Genomic DNA, 18,700 nt, shown 5'->3' on the forward strand with positions numbered 1-18,700 from the left:
GGACATGCGTGCATATTTTACAGCAACGGTGGTCGACACGTTCTTTCGATCATTAATTAGAAAGTCGCATTTTATATTGAAAGATAAATACGCTCAGTTTATTAAATAGCCTGCATCTTAGTTTATTAAATACGCTTAGTTTATTTAATATTAATTATACATTTATTAAATGTCTCTTGCAAACTATGAAGGGACAATGAATCAATACACTGACATGGTAAAGCTAGACAGATACTTTGTTTGCACAGTCCTACCGTAATTTTGTCACTCGTACGTCTGGCGTCAGGGGGGAAACGTTTACCTCGATGAATGAAAGTCATCGTCTCACCAGGCTGTGTTTATTCGGCTATCCAGTGCTGAGCTTCGATGTAACTTCACGAGACCGGCGAAATGCTTCCAATGGGCGGGAGATACGTGGCGTGATTGACAGCTTTGACACCAAATGGATATACGTGAAATTCAGATGACATGATTTCACAACTTTTCATTGGCCATTTAGATATGTGAAGCATACTGTATATGGAAATGAACCTGGACATTCAATCCATAGAAAAATATTAAAATTGGCAAAATGGACATACATGGTTTTCATTGGACAGTGACAATATATTATTATTGTTTTTCTGTGTGCTAAACCTTTTAGTTTTACCAGTGATTTTAAGGTATGGATGCTGTGATTTTTGTTTTTGAACACTCAAAAATCTTTTTCAAAATTGACTTTGCTGACTCAATCAACTTCAAACAAGGTGTAGCTGTCATTTTATTTGTCAAATTCCAGCAAATCATACATCATTCTGACGTTTTTTTTTTTTTTAATAGACAATGTCAAAATATAAATAATTTTTTTTAAAAATTGGTCATTCCGACTCAATTTGCCAGCATACTGTAGGTCACATACGGTATATTAATACAATGCCAGTGAGATGTGCTGCTGTAATTGCTAAAAAAGGTGGACATGCCAAATATTCAAATTAACAGTAGATAAAAACAGTACGACTTATTATATCTAGTATTTGTTGTCCTTAGTGAAACTATCATTATGAAATGAAATCAAGGTATTTTTTTCAGTGCCACCACTGTATATGTCCTATACTGCAAAAGTAGCCCCATTAAACATTAAAATATAACACAAAATAAATATGCATGGATTTCTGAAGGAAACAAGCACGACACCTAAGGTTTAAAGTGTCATTGGTTTGGTAAAATACTTTCTTTATTCTCAGCCAAATGTACAGAGACTATAACTAAGCCATTTGTATGGGTATTTCCCTGAAAGCTATAAATTCTGTGGCTCTGTGTTGCTTTTAACACTGCTGTTTTACGAGCGGTCCGAGATGTCAACTGGCTCAACCAATGGCTTTTTGTGTGTGTGGGGGGGTGAAATTCATTATTTTTCCTATACCATTGATGCTGCTATTGGTGCATAAATCAAAAAAACATATCCTTAAGTTCGATTTGCACCATTCCAGTAAACATACTAAATTTCTCACTTTCTAATGCTATTTCTTATCTCCATTTTGTGTTATTTCAGATTTCCGTCAAACATCTTTCCTAGTGCTAAACTCGCTTTACCTGCGTTTCTCTAATCCGATTTTCTGCACACGCCAATAGCTGGCTGTATTCACAGCTTCATCTACAGTCTCTCTAACCTCACTTTCTTTATCCTTCCTTTCTCCATTAACTCTCTCTCTCTATGTGATTTCCCTGTGTAGGTGTCATCAGGACGGCTCTACCCAACATGGACCGGGAAGTCAAAGAGCTTTATCAAGTTCTCATCCAGGCCAAAGACATGGGGGGCCAGTTAGGGGGTCTGGCAGGGACCACCACCATTAACATTACCCTCAGTGACGTCAACGATAACCCACCCCGGTTCTCAAAAAGTAAGACACTATTTCAAGGCATTATTGGATAGTTAAATACATGCACACCTCTTATCCTTTAATATAAATACTAACTGCACTTTAGTAACGCATGTATGCATATGGCAGATGGTTTTATTTAAAGAGACTTACATTCAAGATATAATTGAGTGTGTTCCCTGGGATTTAAAGCTGTATCTTCTGCACTGCTAATAAAATGTTCTGCCAGTTGAACTACAAAAACACAAACACTTATTTAAAAGCATCATATTTTATGCATTTAAATGAATTTTATTTTTCCATTGCAATAAGGTTAAGCGTATTCAGGCTCTTTTTCTAGTTTTACAGAAACTATGCTGAGCTGTAGTTATAAGTAGCAATTCTCTCGCAGTTTAAATATTGGTAATGGTACCCTGAGAGAGAAGCAGATTTCCATCAGAATGTCTCAGAGGAGACTACAATGATGACTGCTGCATTCTGGGCCGCGTCTCTGCCTATCTCTCTCTCTTGTTTGCCTTTTTGGTGCAATGCACTAATGCATCTAATGACTTCTTAATTAGCTGAGGTTTTCTTTTTCTCTTGCTTTTTCAGGCATGGCCACCCAACACATTAGTTTAAGCAATCAACATAATCTGTTTATGCTTACATATGATCTATTTATGATCCATAAAAATCTTTTTTTGTGGTAAACTGAATATGCACACAATTTATGCCTTCTCGTGAAAATCTTGCATCTTGACAAGCTAAAGTTTCAAAGTAGCTTTCTCAAAACTTAACTTTAAATTATATTGCTTTAATACTTCAGGTATCTTCCACCTGCGGGTACCGGAGTCTTCGGCGGTCGGCTCTGCCGTCGGCCGAATCAAAGCTCACGATCTTGACATAGGAAAGAACGCCGAGGTGGAATACAACATTGTTCCTGGAGATGGAGGAAGCATGTTTGATATCACCACCAATGAACACAATCAGGAGGGGATAATTACGCTCAAAAAAGTAAGATAGCAATTATAATCTCTCGAATGACACGCACCCACATACACATTTTTGTCTACTCAACTTTTTTCAAACATTTTAGCATATGCCTTCAGATCATAAGCTTTTTAAGACAGTGATAAACATTTTGAGCGGTTTGGGGGCGTACATAAAAAATGACTCATTGGTTCCAAACAAAACTTTTCTTTATTGTGACAATTACTATGAAAACACTGCTGCAATGAGAAATTACTGCACAGAGCTAAAAGTGACAACATGCTCTTTGATCATTGCTCTAAGTGATCATGATATTGCAGATGTTCCTATTTCCTGACAGATGTATCTGAATGAGATGTCTTTAAATATCACACCTGTCTCTGTGAGCTCTTTTAAAAGAACCTTACCAAGTTTTGTTTTAATACCCCAAAGCACTGTAAAATACAGCATTTTACAACAAAATTCAAAATGAACAACAGGCAATATGGCTGATGTTGTGTATTGTGTATCATATCAAACATTACCTTAACAGCATTGGTCAGATGTGACGTCAATTTGTTGGCCAACCCAAGAATGCTTGTTCCCCAGAATGCATGTTGCCCTTTTAAAATTAATCAGTCTTTCACATTTTGTTCTAAAATTTAACAAAAATTTCGTAGCCACACACTGCAAAAAAATATATTTTCAAGAAAAAAAAATTTTTGTCTTGTTTTCAGTAAAAAATATCTAAACATTCTTAAATTAGATGTGTTTTCTGGATGAGCAAAATGACCCAAGAAAATAAGTCTAGTTTTTAGACCAAAAATATCCAATTTAAGTGATTTTGTGCATAAAACAAGCAATTTTTTCTTTAATTTACTGTTTAAGAAAAATGTTCATGATTTTTTGCTTACCCTACTCGCAAATTTTGTGCTTGTTTTATAATTTTTTTTACAAATTAATTTTAAAAGATTTAAACAGGGAGATATATGTTTTGTGGTGGTCAATAACTCACAAGTGTTGTCTATTAATACCAGTTGGAATCTTGCAAAAATGTAAAACGACTTCAGTATAATTCACTTTGAACATAAGTAGCGCATTGTTACTTTTGACCATGTCAGCTGTGACGAAAGTAACACACATGTGGGTAACACAACAGAACAAGATAGATTTTTGTGTTACACTTGTTTTTTGTAAATATGCATGACTATGATCTTGTTAATACTGTATGAAACTGTGTTACTTGTGAAACAAGTGATTTACTTTTATTTTGAAAAACTCTGAGAAGTCAAACTTCAGGATGTGTTAGATCACTAAATAACCTGTAGATTGATCAGTACTGTAACACATGAAACCAGAAACACAACGTGTTGGAAGAAAAAAGTGACCGCTTTAGGAATTTACTTATCATGGTTGAAAACAGCTTTCTGGACCAACACGCACAAAACGGTGATGAAATAATGCGATATTTGTCAGTTCTGTGAAGGGTAAGGTTTTAAAGATAATGTCATAGGAATGCAAATGTAGTCAGGGCTTGGAGAAAAACGCTTTGTTACTTTTGTCCCGCGTTACTTTCGTCCCGCTTCTCCCCTATATGTGACCCTGGACCACAAAACAGTCATAAGGGTCATTTTTTTATTAAGATTTATACAAAATCTGAAAGCTAAATAAATCAGATTTTCATTGATGTATGGTTTGTAAGGATATGAGAATATTTGGCTGAGATTCAACTATTTAAAAATCTAGAATCTGATAGAATCCAAATATTGAGAAAATCACCTTTAAAGTTGTCCAAATGAATTCCTTAGCAACAAATATTACTAATGATGAATATTTACAGTAAGAGATATTTTAATGGAAAATAATCTTTCTATCCTAATGATTTTTGGCATAAAATAAAAATTAATAAATTTGACCCATACGATGTATTATTGGCTGTTGCTACAAATATACCCGTGCAACTTATGACTTATGAAGATGTTCAAGATGACAAACTTCATTATGTTCCCTATAATGGTTGTGACTTAAATGCAATTGTAACCTGTATGTCATCATTTACTTGCCCTGAAGTTTTTCAAACCTGTATAAATGTATTTGTTCTATTGAAACAGGGGCACCATTTGCTTCCATATAGACGTTGTCATCGGACGCACGTGCCGTGACGCGATACGGCTGGTTCGAACTTTACTTCCGGTTTCAGTTTTTTATGATCTGGAGTGCGTTTCCCAAAAGCATTGTTGCTAACCTGTTAGCAACTTACTTGGTTGGCAATGGGAAATTGCATTGCAACCAACAAAGTTGCTAATTTAGTTAGCAACTATGGTTTTGGGAAACCCACCCCTGACTAGTTGCTAAACTAAACTCTTGAACCAATACCTCGTCGAAAATAACAAATGTTTTGGTTTCCTGGGTATTCTAAGTGTTGTTTATTTTGCTTGTTATATAAAGTTTACCGGAAGTTACGTGTTGACCACGAAACCTGCTTGTTTATGCTGTTACTGTTACAAACCATCTATGGCCAAAATTACTATGGAAGTAAATGGTGCTCATAAAATGTTTGGTTACAAATATACATTCAGTTAGCTCAAAATATCTACCTATCTACCCAATCAAACTTGAGAGTGAGAAAAAGATTTTTGGGTAAACTATCCCATAAATCACATTTAAGTTGAAGACACACTTTATGGCTAACTGCAACTTTCTAAGTCTGGACTCAAGACACTTAAAGACCGTTTCCATCGACTGGAGCTCACTCTATCTTTAAAAGTCAGAGAGGAGCCCAACCCTAATGACTAAACCAGTCCATTACACAAAACACTTAATGATCGCCAGTGTCAGTCGCAAATATTAAACCTTTCGACTGGCAATCTCACAAAGCACAACTTTATTTGCTTGCTGTAAACGACACAGACAGCGAAACAAACCCGGCCTGACTTTGCACGATCATGACTAAATTACATTCATAACCTGACAATCATTAAGTGTGTACTTGGATTAAGTCGAGAGCACTTTTGGGGTACTTGTGTCCAGCATTAACAAGTCCCCTCAAGATAAACTAGAACATTCAGTTCTGCAGGAGAGAGTACACAAGGTGACTTCTCTAATGAAAAATGAGCCAAGTACTTAAATACTGGCAGAGTGACAAGACCTATTACCACGAGTACATATCTAATCTCGATATCTTAGCTGTGTCTTAGGCTAATGCAATGAGACGAGCGCTGTCAATAAAAAACAACTGCAGTTTTTGGGTATACACGACAACACTGTACTGTTATATTAGTGCCGGATCACTGGTGGCATTAGCGGGGAGGGAAGTTCTTACTGTGGCCATATGCTGCTCTATAAATGCACGCAGCATGCATGACAATAACGCAAGCAGGAATCGACATGAACTCTACCCAATAAACGCTACATCACATCTATCAACAACCGAGACGTCTCGTACCCTGCAGAGCGGTGGGAGAGGCAACTGCAGTCGGTAATGAATACATGTGATTTATACATTTTATTAAAAATATATTTATAATACATCCCATCAATTATAAGCAGAGCACTCATTGTGAGTATTAAGTTAAATGACACCTGTATTTAGCACGGCCCAGATCTGATAGGATCACCCTAGAAGAGTGGTTTTTAATCCTGGTCCCTGCACATTTTTTATGCCCTGCTTATCTAACTGATTCATGAAGCCCTCCGTAAATGAGCTGATAACTTAAATTAAGTGTGCTACGTTAGGGACATTAGAAAATGTGCCTTGCTGTGGATCTTCTGGACCTGGATTTAAAACCAATGCCCTTGATGGATGTGAGCTTGAATTGTGTAAGCTATATCAAGGCTGTTTCTCAATATGGATTTTGCAGTGATTTTGTGTCCTTGTGTTCTCGCTCTACGTCATCATTAACCGTTAACCGTCAAAAACGTAAGTACAGAGGATGCATGAAAATACCCGGATGTGTTCTTGATATCGAGGATGCATCGAGTGCAGATTTGTGAGCTGAAATCGTTTTACGCCCCAGAAGTCATTGCGACAAAAGAATGGCGGAGGTCAGGTGAGGTCACAAGTACGTTCTGTGTTCTCGTGACCTTCTGAGTTCGTTCCTTCAAGGTCACTTGGCAAGACCAATCTCCACAAGATCGCAAGTCCATTCTTTGCGTCCTTGAAATTGATAAACAGACAAGTTATTAGCATCCAGCGTTGGGTCAAAAAGGGACGAGCTCAGCCATTGGGTTGTATGCTGATAACCAAAAATGCTGGGTTGTTTTAACCTATTGTTGAGTCAAATATAAACATGTTCTGAGTTATTTTAACCCAACGGCTGGGCTCGTCCATTTTTGGCCCAATGCTGGTTAAAAATAACCCAACATTTTTTTAGATTGTACATGCACAGTAAATTCAGCAAACACTACATTTTTTTAGACTGAACTCTCAGATTTTGCTTACAAAAATATCTCGGTGTACAAAACAAACCCCAAAGAGCAGTGACAACATTTACAGTGCAAAAGCTACAATGTGCATGAGCAGAGAACCAGAAATAGATTTTGACTTGTTATTCTTGCTTTTTTCGGTATAGATCTGCAATAGATCAGGATCACAATGTTATTTCATGTCGACATATTGTCTGGCTCTTTATAGAAAACATTGACCCATTGGTTCGGTTGCAATATTGCATCAAGGAAACTAATAATTGAATGTACGCAGCAAAACACCACAGCAATAAACCACATAATAATTTAGTTTTTTCCGGAAAGCAAAGACTGCAGGTTACCTTCAGGAATAAAGCACTACAGGATTTCTGAGTGTTTACATCAAATGTGATGCGCACACACACACACTTAGAGTGGAAACACATCTCTTATTAAATTGCGAGAGCCATAAATGCTTTCACAATCATCTGACATTCTCTTTGTCAACACGCCGCAAACAGATTCACAAGGGGCATGAAAAGACAGAGAAGCAGAGCTTAAAAAATGTCATAAAACAACAACAGTCAAGCCTCAAATGATGCTGTCAAAACATCTAGAAGATTCATGTCATGTCTATATACAGTTATTGCGTGTGTGTTTGTGCATCAGTTTCAGCATTTACACAAAATACACCATAGTCCCTGATAAAAACATACTTCACACACTTGATCGATCACAATAAAGATTTAAATAAAATGTCATTATTCACTTTTTGTGTATACAATGACTACAAACGCAGCTGACAGTCTGAACTATTAGCAAATATATTGGGTATCACAAGATTATGCACTCTGAATAGGCGACAATGCAACACTCAATATGGCCGACGGATGTCCCGCCTTTCAGTTAAAAGAACCAATCATCAATTGATAAAAAAAGATTCTCTGGGGAGGGTCTAATGAGGCACTTGCCAACATGCCAATACATTTTCAGATTTTGAATAAAGTTTATGAGGGCACATAGGTTATGGTACAGTTTAATCCAGGTTTAATTGTTGAAATATGTGGTTTAACTGTGATTTTAGCATGCAATGTTAGTGATATCTGGATTTCCCCATTTAAGTAGATCGGACTTTAGGCATTGCAAACATGGCCGCCTAGTGGCACAACTTCCTTAAAGGGATTTTGCTATTAATTAGAACTATACAGTATGTACCTGTTTTATAGTATAGTTAATTGTCTACTTTTTAACCTAATGCATGACAAAATGTGACATAAATTAGCCAGCAGCCATATCACCCTGTAGCCCAAGACAGCTTGCCCACTGAAGCCAAGTAGGGTTGAGCCTGGTCAGTACTTGGATGGGAGACCTCCTGGGAAAACCAGGTTGCTGCTGGTAGAGGTGTTAGTGAGACCAGCAGGGGGTGCTCACCCTGTGGTCTGTGTGGGTCCTAATACCCCAGTATAGTGACAGGGACACTATACTGTCAAAAAGCACCGTCTTTCGGATGAGACGTTATACCGAGGTCCTGACTCTCTGTGGTTATTAAAAATCCCAGGATGTCATTCGAAAAAAAAAAAAAAAATAGGGGTGTGCCTCGGCATCCTGGCCAAACTTGGCCTACTAATCATCCCCGTATATACTAGTTGGCTATATCACCTGGTCTCCTCTCCACTAATAAGCTGGTGTGTGGTGGGCGTTCTGGCGCAATATGGCTGCCGTCGCATCATCCAGGTGGATGCTGCACATTGGTGGTGGTTGAGGAGATTCCTCCTTTCATATGTAAAGCGCTTTGAGGTCTGCAGAAAAAGCGCTATATAAATGTAACAAATTATTAATTAATTATAATGACCTTATTATCATCTTAGTTTGCATTCATTAAGAACAAATTAAAATGTTTCATGTTTGTAACATTTTTAAATCAGTTGATTATCTCATAGGTATAACCATTTGTAGTTTACAAATAAACAATTTTTGCACTGATATTTCTTGCAAAACAGCTGTATTGTGATATTAGTATCAGGAGTAGAAATGGTAAACTGCATTCACCGTAATAAGTAAAAGTTGAATCAAAAAACGTCAGGGCTTTGACGTTTAACTCTTTCCCCGCCATTGACGAGACAACTCGTCAATTAAGAGAAAACGCTTCCCTGCCAATGACGAGAATTTCTGGCTTTCTGCAATACCGCTATTATCCACCAGGTGCACTTCCGCAACTTATACAACCCGGATGTAATGCCTCATGTGAAAGAGAAAGAACTCCGTGTATGTTTTAAAGATCGCTCTGCATCTGATACCTATCAAAAGTCCTTCAAAAAATGGAATTATCTCAGCTCTTTGCTCAAAATTGGGTGTTTTTGAAGAAACCTACCCATATTTGAGAGGTAATAAAAAGAGAACTAATGAAGGTAAAATTAAATGTTTTTTTTTTTTTTTAAAGCAGAGGGTCTATTCTTTCATTTCAGATATTATTTGTTTATATATTTAAAGAAGAACATTTTCTGGAAGGAATTAAACTTTTGTGAAAATCTTGAAAAATGCTGGCACTGGCTGGCAACTTAAAAAAAAAACACTGGCAGGGAAAGAGTTAATTCTCATAGATTTTTTTGTTCATGAAATAGTTTGCACACATTGTTGTGATTATTAAAATTAAATATTTTGCAAAGTTTACCTGGCAGTAAATATTAATACACGGAATACATATTTAAAAGTAATTATTTAATAAATATATCTTTTAAAAACTGAAAAAAAACCTTCCCTGAATTTGGAATTGTTGTTTTGCAAATGTTTGTTTTACCTGGCAATTCATACTGCTTATCTAAGTTTTGCAGAATTTCTTTAAATGCTGTTTTTCCACCTTATTAAATGGCTTTGCAATGTATCGCATTACACTGTCAGTTAAGGAGCGCCATCAGATACTGTCTAGTTTATGCAGGCACTGCAGCTCCCCCTTGTGTTTTTTAGAGAGATATGCAATCATTGTGGTGATCTGAAATCATTGCGATGAGGTCAAACAATCGCGATGAGACAATTATTTAATCATTGTGACAGCCCTAGTGTACAGTATATGATTTTGGTCATTCTGTCAATACCCCGATTTGTTTCAGAAACCTAAAGTAATGATTACATTTCATTCAGCTTTGTTTGTTGGTTTTTAAAACATATTAAAGAAAAATATAAATTGAACATATGCTGTAAATGCTCCCTCAAAAGTTTATTGTGACCATGTTTCGGCAATAAGCCTTTGTCAAGGTCATCAAAAAACTTTAAACAACCGTTACCATAGAAATATAAATTCTGCATCAGTCATACAGCATAAAGACTGAATCTATAATACAGACTGAATGTGTAATAAACACTGGATCTATAATACATCAGCAAGATGTTTGTTTTTTCAGAGGGTTAAAAGTGGACAAATAATTTTCTAGTTTTAGTGATGTGCGTTATTCATCTTGACACCAATTACAGGCGTAAACAACATTAGAAAAATCAGTGCAGTGATTTTCACTTTGTGCTTTATCCTGTGTGTGTGTGTGTGTGTGTGTGTGTGTGTGTGCGTGCGTGAGAGATTTATTGTAGGCATATGTTGTCTCTGTTACCCCTCAGTTTGACTGTGCTTTGTGCCTACAATAAGACAACATGATGCATTCTTCCCTACAGGAGGTCCAGGGACCAATCCTGGCAGTCTCTCTCTCTCTCTCTCTCTCTCTCTCTCTCTCTCTCTCTCTCTCTCTCTCCACCACGAGTGAACTAAACTACATGCTCGACAAAGCACATCTTTTGAGGTGAAGAGGCATATAGGGTTATATTTCCTTTCCTGTAGTTCAGATCTGTTTCCCTACACCATGTGACTACATTTGTGTGTTCAACAGCAACGAGGCAGGCTGATGCCTCAGTTATGTGAAAAGTGCACTGTAAAAAATAAAAAGTTGACTTACCTTAAATTTTCAAGGCAACTTGCTGCACAGCTTTTTTGAGTTTACTCAACTCTTGGATGATGTAGTTCACCTAACTCAATTTACTGAGTAATGTCAACTTACACCAAAAAGTTGAACCAACTTAAACTGATTAGGTAATAAGCAAATTTCTATGTTTACTCAACTAGTGGCTAAGGTGGGTAAAGAGTAATTTAGTATATCCAAATTTAATAATCTACATGTTTTGGACTGTGGGAGTGTACACAGAAAGGTGACATAAACAAAGTCTTTGTCTGACTTAAACCAGAGACCTTTTTGCTGTGAGGCAACAATGATGCGCGATAACTCATTGTGCTGCCTCTACACTGAACACACAGTTCTCAATCATGGTAACAATGAACAAACATCATTCTTTCAAAATTACTCTAAATACAACATATTACTAACATTAACAACATAAATAAAGCCAGCAAACATTAAAACAGTCATCTTTTTTTAGTAAATATTAACCAAAGAAGTGAACATGTTGCAATGCATGCTGGGAAACATTCCGACCATTGTTTTTTTTTTAATTGCTTGTTCAGATTACTCAGTTTGGCAAGTTGGGTGAACGAATTGGACTAAAACTTATACATCTAAGTCCAGTCAACAAAATAATATTTGTTAGCTGAATGATTATGCTCTTTTCATTTAGTGAACACAAAATAATCAATTGACGCCCTTCAACAAATAAATCTTTGTTCAAGTTACTTAATGTTCTTTGTTGAATGAACATTTTAAAGCTGGATTTTTTACAGTGTGGGCAGACCGGGCTGAAGTGTTTGCTGTAGTTTACACAAAAGCAAACTAACATTTTTTTTACAAACACACTTGCAATGGGTTTGTTTATAATAAAGCAGTACAGCATATATACTCTGCACAGTGCATGAAATTCCCAAAAGCATGGAATACATAACATTTGCCAAAATGTGCAATATACAGCTGGAGTACGCTGCATGAGGTACTGTATCCCACAATGCAATGCACTCGACTTGGCCTTGCAATTCCAGTGTAAGGAATGAAACAAAAACAATATAATTTAAATGTTTAAATGATAGCCTATTTGCCATTTTGTCCAGCTATATACAAGATTCAATCACAACAGGCGTTTAAATGCTTAAAAAATAATGCTCTTCAGCCAAATACAGTTGCCGTTTTGCTTGTAAGAAGTGAGCATATGGAGCTGAAAGGTAATCTAAGACTACAGCGGTAATAAATGGTGCTTTACGCCAGCCGTCTGAATGAAATATGTATGTGTGTGTGTGTGTGTGTGTGTACAGAGAGGATCATCATGGCTTAAGGATTCTGAGTGATTACCTGCTTTACTGTCAGGCTGAACATGAGGCGGCACAGGAGATCATGGAAATGTTTAGACAACCTCTCGGCTAAACCAGCGATTAAAGCAAACAATAGGGCACGCCGATCCCCGCAACAAGCAACCAGAACATCCCTATTTACAATTATTAAACAAGTAAATACTCTGTAACACAATACACACATGCACACACTTATGCATTTGCATATACTCTTAAAACACGCATCACCGCAAATTGAAGACACCCATATCTTCATTTCTGCTTAAAAGTGTAAATTAATTGTTTTTCTTTTGTGAGCGTGCATAAAAGAAAAGTTTTGTGATCGCAGTTAATTAAATGCATCGTGTGTGACGCATGCTTTTGTATATGGTTTCACGATTTTGGAAAAAATGCGATGCACTTAATTTGCTTTTAAAATTATATGGTATACAAATGTAACAATATTTCAATATTAGCATGGATAATGCAACTAAAGATAGCATCCTAATATAAGACAGTTTTGAACTCAGCATTTGAAACATTTGCAAAAATTCAAGAATTAGTGATTTTTTTTTACTCAAAATCCTTAAAAAAGTTACCCTGTGACAACTTCTCCATATGACAGCCAGTGCTGGTTAAAATTTTTACTGCTAACCAAACAAACTCAAGTTATAATGTGATCACTATGGGAGCAATGCATTTCACATCAGTCAGCATTCTGCGCAGTGATGTAAAGCTACAGCGGCCCCAAAATCCCTGTAAGTGGGTCAGCTTATGATAAGTCATCAAAAATAAATGATGTTCTCCCGTTAGTAAACAAAAACGATTATAAAAAGACGTTGTGAGAGAAATCTGATCCCATTGGATCTCACAGTCTCCCACTTTCTCAGAGATGCCAACCCAATAGAGATTATGGCTCATTGTTATCAGAAAGTTTGTTTAAACAAATAAACAAAAACTGAAGAAAACAATCCAGGCTGGAGATGAATTACAAAGGGTGATTTAGAAATAATGAGTTATCATTTCTTAAATTGTGCATCAAAGTTAGTTGTTCTGCTTTCTGATACCAGAAAAGGATGCAAAAGGAAAAAACAAAGACAAACTAAATTAATGGGATAACTTTTATATTCATCTATATTTTAAAGACCCTCTTGGTTGGTTGGCATAAAATGCAGTGCGTTGATGAGGGGACTTCAGATTCTAGACAGCATTTGATTGGTCAGATTTGTTTATGGCTGTACACTTTAAGCATATACAGTATGTTAATGTTAATGTTATTCTTTAATGCTAGTCACATTATAATATTAAATACATAGGACAGGAACCACTTACATATCAAAATATGGTTTAACAATTTCTTAAACAAATAGGCCTATATATATGTAAGCAATAAGGTACGAGAGGCTGTGCTGTATCGTGAATAAGTAACGGCTGAAGGGCGTTGTTAGGCACGATGCGAATATAAGCACTTGCCTCGAGTACCTTATTGCTTTTATAAAACGGTTACCACACAATATTAAAGTAAAAAAATATTAGTGCAACTTTCATGAAGTTAAATCAATAAAAGCATTTCTTCCGCTAGAAAAAATAGTCCCTGACTGCGAACAACAACATGAAAGCTCAAATAAAAACAACAAACTGTTCTCAGACTTTGTCTCATTATATGTTTATGTGTTGCTGAGGGCGCAGTGATATTAAATAGAACCGTTGGGTGAAGCGGTCATAGCAGTGTTTTATTGTGAATAAAGCACACCTATTGACCAATCAGAATCAAGGATTTGAACTAACCGTTTTATAATTTGTTTTATTTATTTTTTAAAACGCTTGTATATTAAAAACTAGGAAAACACCGAAACGCTTTTATGATTTCTTTGGGACTTTAAAGCGTTCATTTATTATGTCTACATTATTGCACTCAGATATTATTTATTCAAAACTAAGTATGCATGCATTATATGGCAAAACTATTTTAAACTTAGTATGCAAATTAAAACAGCATGAAAGTGGCAGGTGGAAGCAGTAAGGACAGTTGTTTACCTTTGGGCAAGTTTTTTATGTGCGATGACATATGCCACAAAGATCTTGATAATAACATATATTTTATGTGATACTGTGTGCCAAGGACTGCATCATTGTGCTCGCCATATGGTAAGATATATATACAGTATAATGTTATTCTTTAATGCTAGTCACGTTATAACCAATACATAGGACAGGAACCACTTACATATCAAAATATTGTTTAACAATTTATAACAATATATATTTATTATTTGTTTTACTTATTGCAAGACAAAATAAAAAAATACAAAATAGCACAGCATTGACATACAATGAAAAAAAATGAAAAATAAATAAATAAAGAAAAAAATAAATCTTATATAAATATTTTGAGGCGTACTCTCTTTAAAATCGAATCAATTACTATCCCTACATAATTTATTTTATTAAACACTGTTTGATATTTGTATTATAGAGGCTTAGACCTTTTCAACAATATATAGTTTTTTTGTGATATACAAATTTATATGGAAAATATTGACGTAAACTTAGGTGTCCCGTGAGGGGGACAGCACCACTTAAGGAGTTTTAAAGGTGCAGTGTGTAAATTTTAGCGATGTCTAGTGGTGATGTTGTGAATCAGTCCACTGCCCACCCCTTGCTTTTAAAACGCATAGAGAAGCTACGGTAGCCGCCACCGGAAAAACATATCATCGTCGGAGACAACTTAGTAAAAAGTTTGTCCGTTAAAGGCTTCTGTAGAAACATGGCGGCACAAAATGGCGACTTCCACGCAAGGGGACCCTCTGTGTATGTAGATAAAACGCCTCATTCTAAGATAATAAAAACATAACAGTTCATTATAAAAAGGTCTTTATACACCCCTGAAAATATAGTTTTGTATATTATTTTGCATTTCTATCAAGAGATCCTTCTTAAAATTACACACTGCACCTTTAAGTATAATATCTTCATAATGTCAGACAAAATCTGATGAGAAGGTGAAATGCAAAATGATGTCATAAAAATGAGAAACTGTACACTGTAAAAAAAATCTGTAAAAATTACAATGTTATTGCAGCTGGGTTGACGGTAATTTACGGTAGATTTAAATTAGGGCTGTCAAAATAAACGCGTTAATAACGCGCTAACGCAAATTCATTTTAACGGCACTAATTTTATTAACGCGCGATTAACGCAACACGTAATTTCTGTTTGACCCACAGCTGGATGAATTGAGACGCAGCAAGTGACTGCCGCTGTCTAGATGAGTCGGAGCTTTTCATAAAAAATAAGAACATTAAGCTCTCGTCTAGCGAATCCAATGCTCTAAATGGTCATTAAACATCTAAAATGATCTTTATCTGCACGTTTTCTGTGAGGTGTACTGTCCCAAATCCATATAAAGCGAAGATGCGTCTTCTTTCACTTTTTAGTTTCGTTTTAAAAAGCATTCAGAAATGATAGAAAATAGACCGCAGGGCTTTCTTGATGTTAAAATAATTATTAAGAGAGATAAAGTTCGGGATCTGATTGATGTTAAAAGAGTTATTAAGAGTGACAAGGCTCAAAAGCGATGTCTGACGCAGACGTCTGAAGCGCATGCACACAAACGCGCGAGTGCATGAGACTTCGTGCTATTTATACGCATCTTCAGGAGACTGGGCTCGATATATATAGACATCTAACACAAAATTACAGGTTTAAAAATATCTGTTTTGACAAGAATTCACGCAGGTATGACCTATAATCTGTTATATCTGAAGTGATTGTTTGGTTAACTGTTAAGGAAAAAGTATCTGTTGTGTCATTATATTAAACCCTTGAATTATCTTACAGTCTTAAAGTGGTCTGCCTCAATGTCAAAATTAAACAATAAAAGAAAAACATATATGTATTGATATTGTTTTTGCTCTGCATTAACAGGTATTTCTGTCATGCTTTGTCAGATTCCAACAATTGTTCCAATTGTTTTGAAGTTTTTTAATAGAGAATGTTAAAATATAAATGACACATTTTTGAACATTTGTTCATCCCAACTCAATTTGCCAGCACAGGTCACAAATGATGCAGCAGCAAACAGAAATGGAGAAAGAACAAGGTCTTCTAAAGGCAAAAACATTTATAAAACTATGGCTGATGGTTCTGTTGAAAATGTAAACAGGCTGTTGTAGACATACATTTGCATATAGCATATATATTATCCAAATCCATGCTGATTAGAGCATTAAAAACTTAAAAAGTGTTACATTTAGGTAAATTTAGAACAGATAAAAATGTGCGATTAATTTGCGATTAATCGCGAGTTAACTCATGAAATCATGCGATTAATTGCGATTAAATATTTTAATCTATTGACAGCCCTAATTTAAATGTATGTTATTTACTGGCAAGAGTTTGTTCAAAGTTAAATAAATTTTAAATATTAACAAGCCTTTATCTTTATAGAATAAAACTATACAATAACAGCCTCATGCAAAGCATTCTGGGAACCAGAAATCATCATCAACCTTTTTCTGATTTTTGCGTCAGATTTTGTTTCCCAGAATGTTATGCTTGATGCTGTTTTTTTAGTTTTACTCTGTAAAGACAAATACTTGTAAATGTTTAATGTTCATTTAACTTTGAACAAAATGTTGCCAGTAAAAACCATACATTTAAATCTACGGTAAGTTACCGGCAACCCAGCTGCGATTTCTACAGAATTTTTTTACAGTGTACGTTTTGAACGCTTGTATATTTAAAACTAGGAAAACACCAAAATGCTTCATTGGGACTTTAAAGCGTTCATTTATTATGTCTACATTATTTCATGTGCATAAAAGTTGGCTAAAGCAGGATTAATCGAGACGCATCAACCGTGATCTATAACAAATCAAACCAATCACAGTTCAAGCACCAGACCAATTACTAGCATACTTACTTCCTAAATTTAACAAATATTACCCAGATGTTGTTTTTCTGTTGTTGTATTTACTTAATTTGATTAAGTAAAACGTATTAGTTTTTTTTGTGTGCAAAAGGCGTGGCCTGCTGCACAGTAGGCGTGGCATAGTAAGCGAATGACGCGATCTTACTGTTAAAAATGTGTATCTTGTTTTAATGCCTATACTATTTATTACAATAGCAGGTATTATACATCACATGGTAAAGTAAACTACACAGTACTCAGTAAATATGATCCATACTATTAAAACACATCGAGTAATCGAGTGTCTTTCACAAGTTGAACTATTTCAGTTAAACATGGTTTAAGTTTGTGTAAGTCAGACAGAAGCTCTCAGGACTCTAATGATTCATCCCTGCAGTTTCTGCTCTCTCCATTAAGTGTGTCATTAATGTGCTGTTTCATCTATAAATCAGCTCAAACTGCCTGAGTCCTAATGACACACCACTTCCGTGATAAAAACTAAAAACTAATGACAGCCTTAAGTTACCTGGTCTGAGAACAGTTGAGAAAAGAAGCAAGCACGCTGAAGCACCTCAGATGGCCTTGTTTATCAATATTTACTTATCGTGCACATTATATCGTGGTGCTTTACTTGAGGGATGGAAATAAATGACCTAAGATAACAGGAGTGTAGTGCCACCTATGGGTAAGGTGTAGTTAATAAATACAGAATAATAAAAAAATGTGCCATGATTACATTTGAATAGTTTTCAGTGTTATAGCCTTGACAGTCTAAGCATTGCATGCAGTATACAGCAAAGCATGCAGCATTTGAATGTCAAACAGACTAATTTTTGTATTGCACTCAGATATTATTTATTCAAAACTTAGTATGCATACATTATACAGCAAAACTGTTTTAAAAATAGCATGCAAATTAAAACGGCGTGAAAGTGGCAGGTGGAAGCAGTAAGGACAGTTGTTTAACTTTGGGCAAGTACTGTATGTGTGATGACATATGCCACAGAGATCTTGATAATATATTTTATGTGATACTGTGTGCCAAGGACTTCACAGCGTGTGTCTGTGCATCATTGTGCTCGCCATGTGGTACGAAAAGGGGATATAAAAAACTTTAGCTGAGCAGCAGTCTCTGTGAAAAAAAAGATGTTAGTATTGTTGTATGTGTGTTAGAGCTGTGAACTGAGAGAGGGGATATTTTTGATCTCTAAATGTCAGCACAGACCAAAAACAATGGCACTAGTTGTGTGTTCACTGGCGTATGTGTCAGGCCGAGTACAGTAAAACATGTTTAACCCTAGTCCTGTATGTGTGTAATGTCCTTTC

General features: G+C 35.8%; 1 protein-coding gene across 1 annotated transcript in view; it reads left to right on the plus strand.

The window, feature by feature from the left end:
* cdh12b (cadherin 12b) overlaps positions 1-18,700 on the plus strand; it is a 211,178-nt gene that overhangs the window by 138,616 nt on the left and 53,862 nt on the right. The window contains exons 5-6 of the mRNA XM_055175812.2: positions 1,713-1,880; positions 2,665-2,852. Coding sequence (XP_055031787.2) covers positions 1,713-1,880; positions 2,665-2,852 — 356 coding nt within the window. The remainder of the gene's footprint in view (positions 1-1,712; positions 1,881-2,664; positions 2,853-18,700) is intronic.

Source organism: Misgurnus anguillicaudatus, chromosome 4, assembly GCF_027580225.2.
Source record: "Misgurnus anguillicaudatus chromosome 4, ASM2758022v2, whole genome shotgun sequence".
NCBI lineage: Eukaryota > Metazoa > Chordata > Actinopteri > Cypriniformes > Cobitidae > Misgurnus > Misgurnus anguillicaudatus.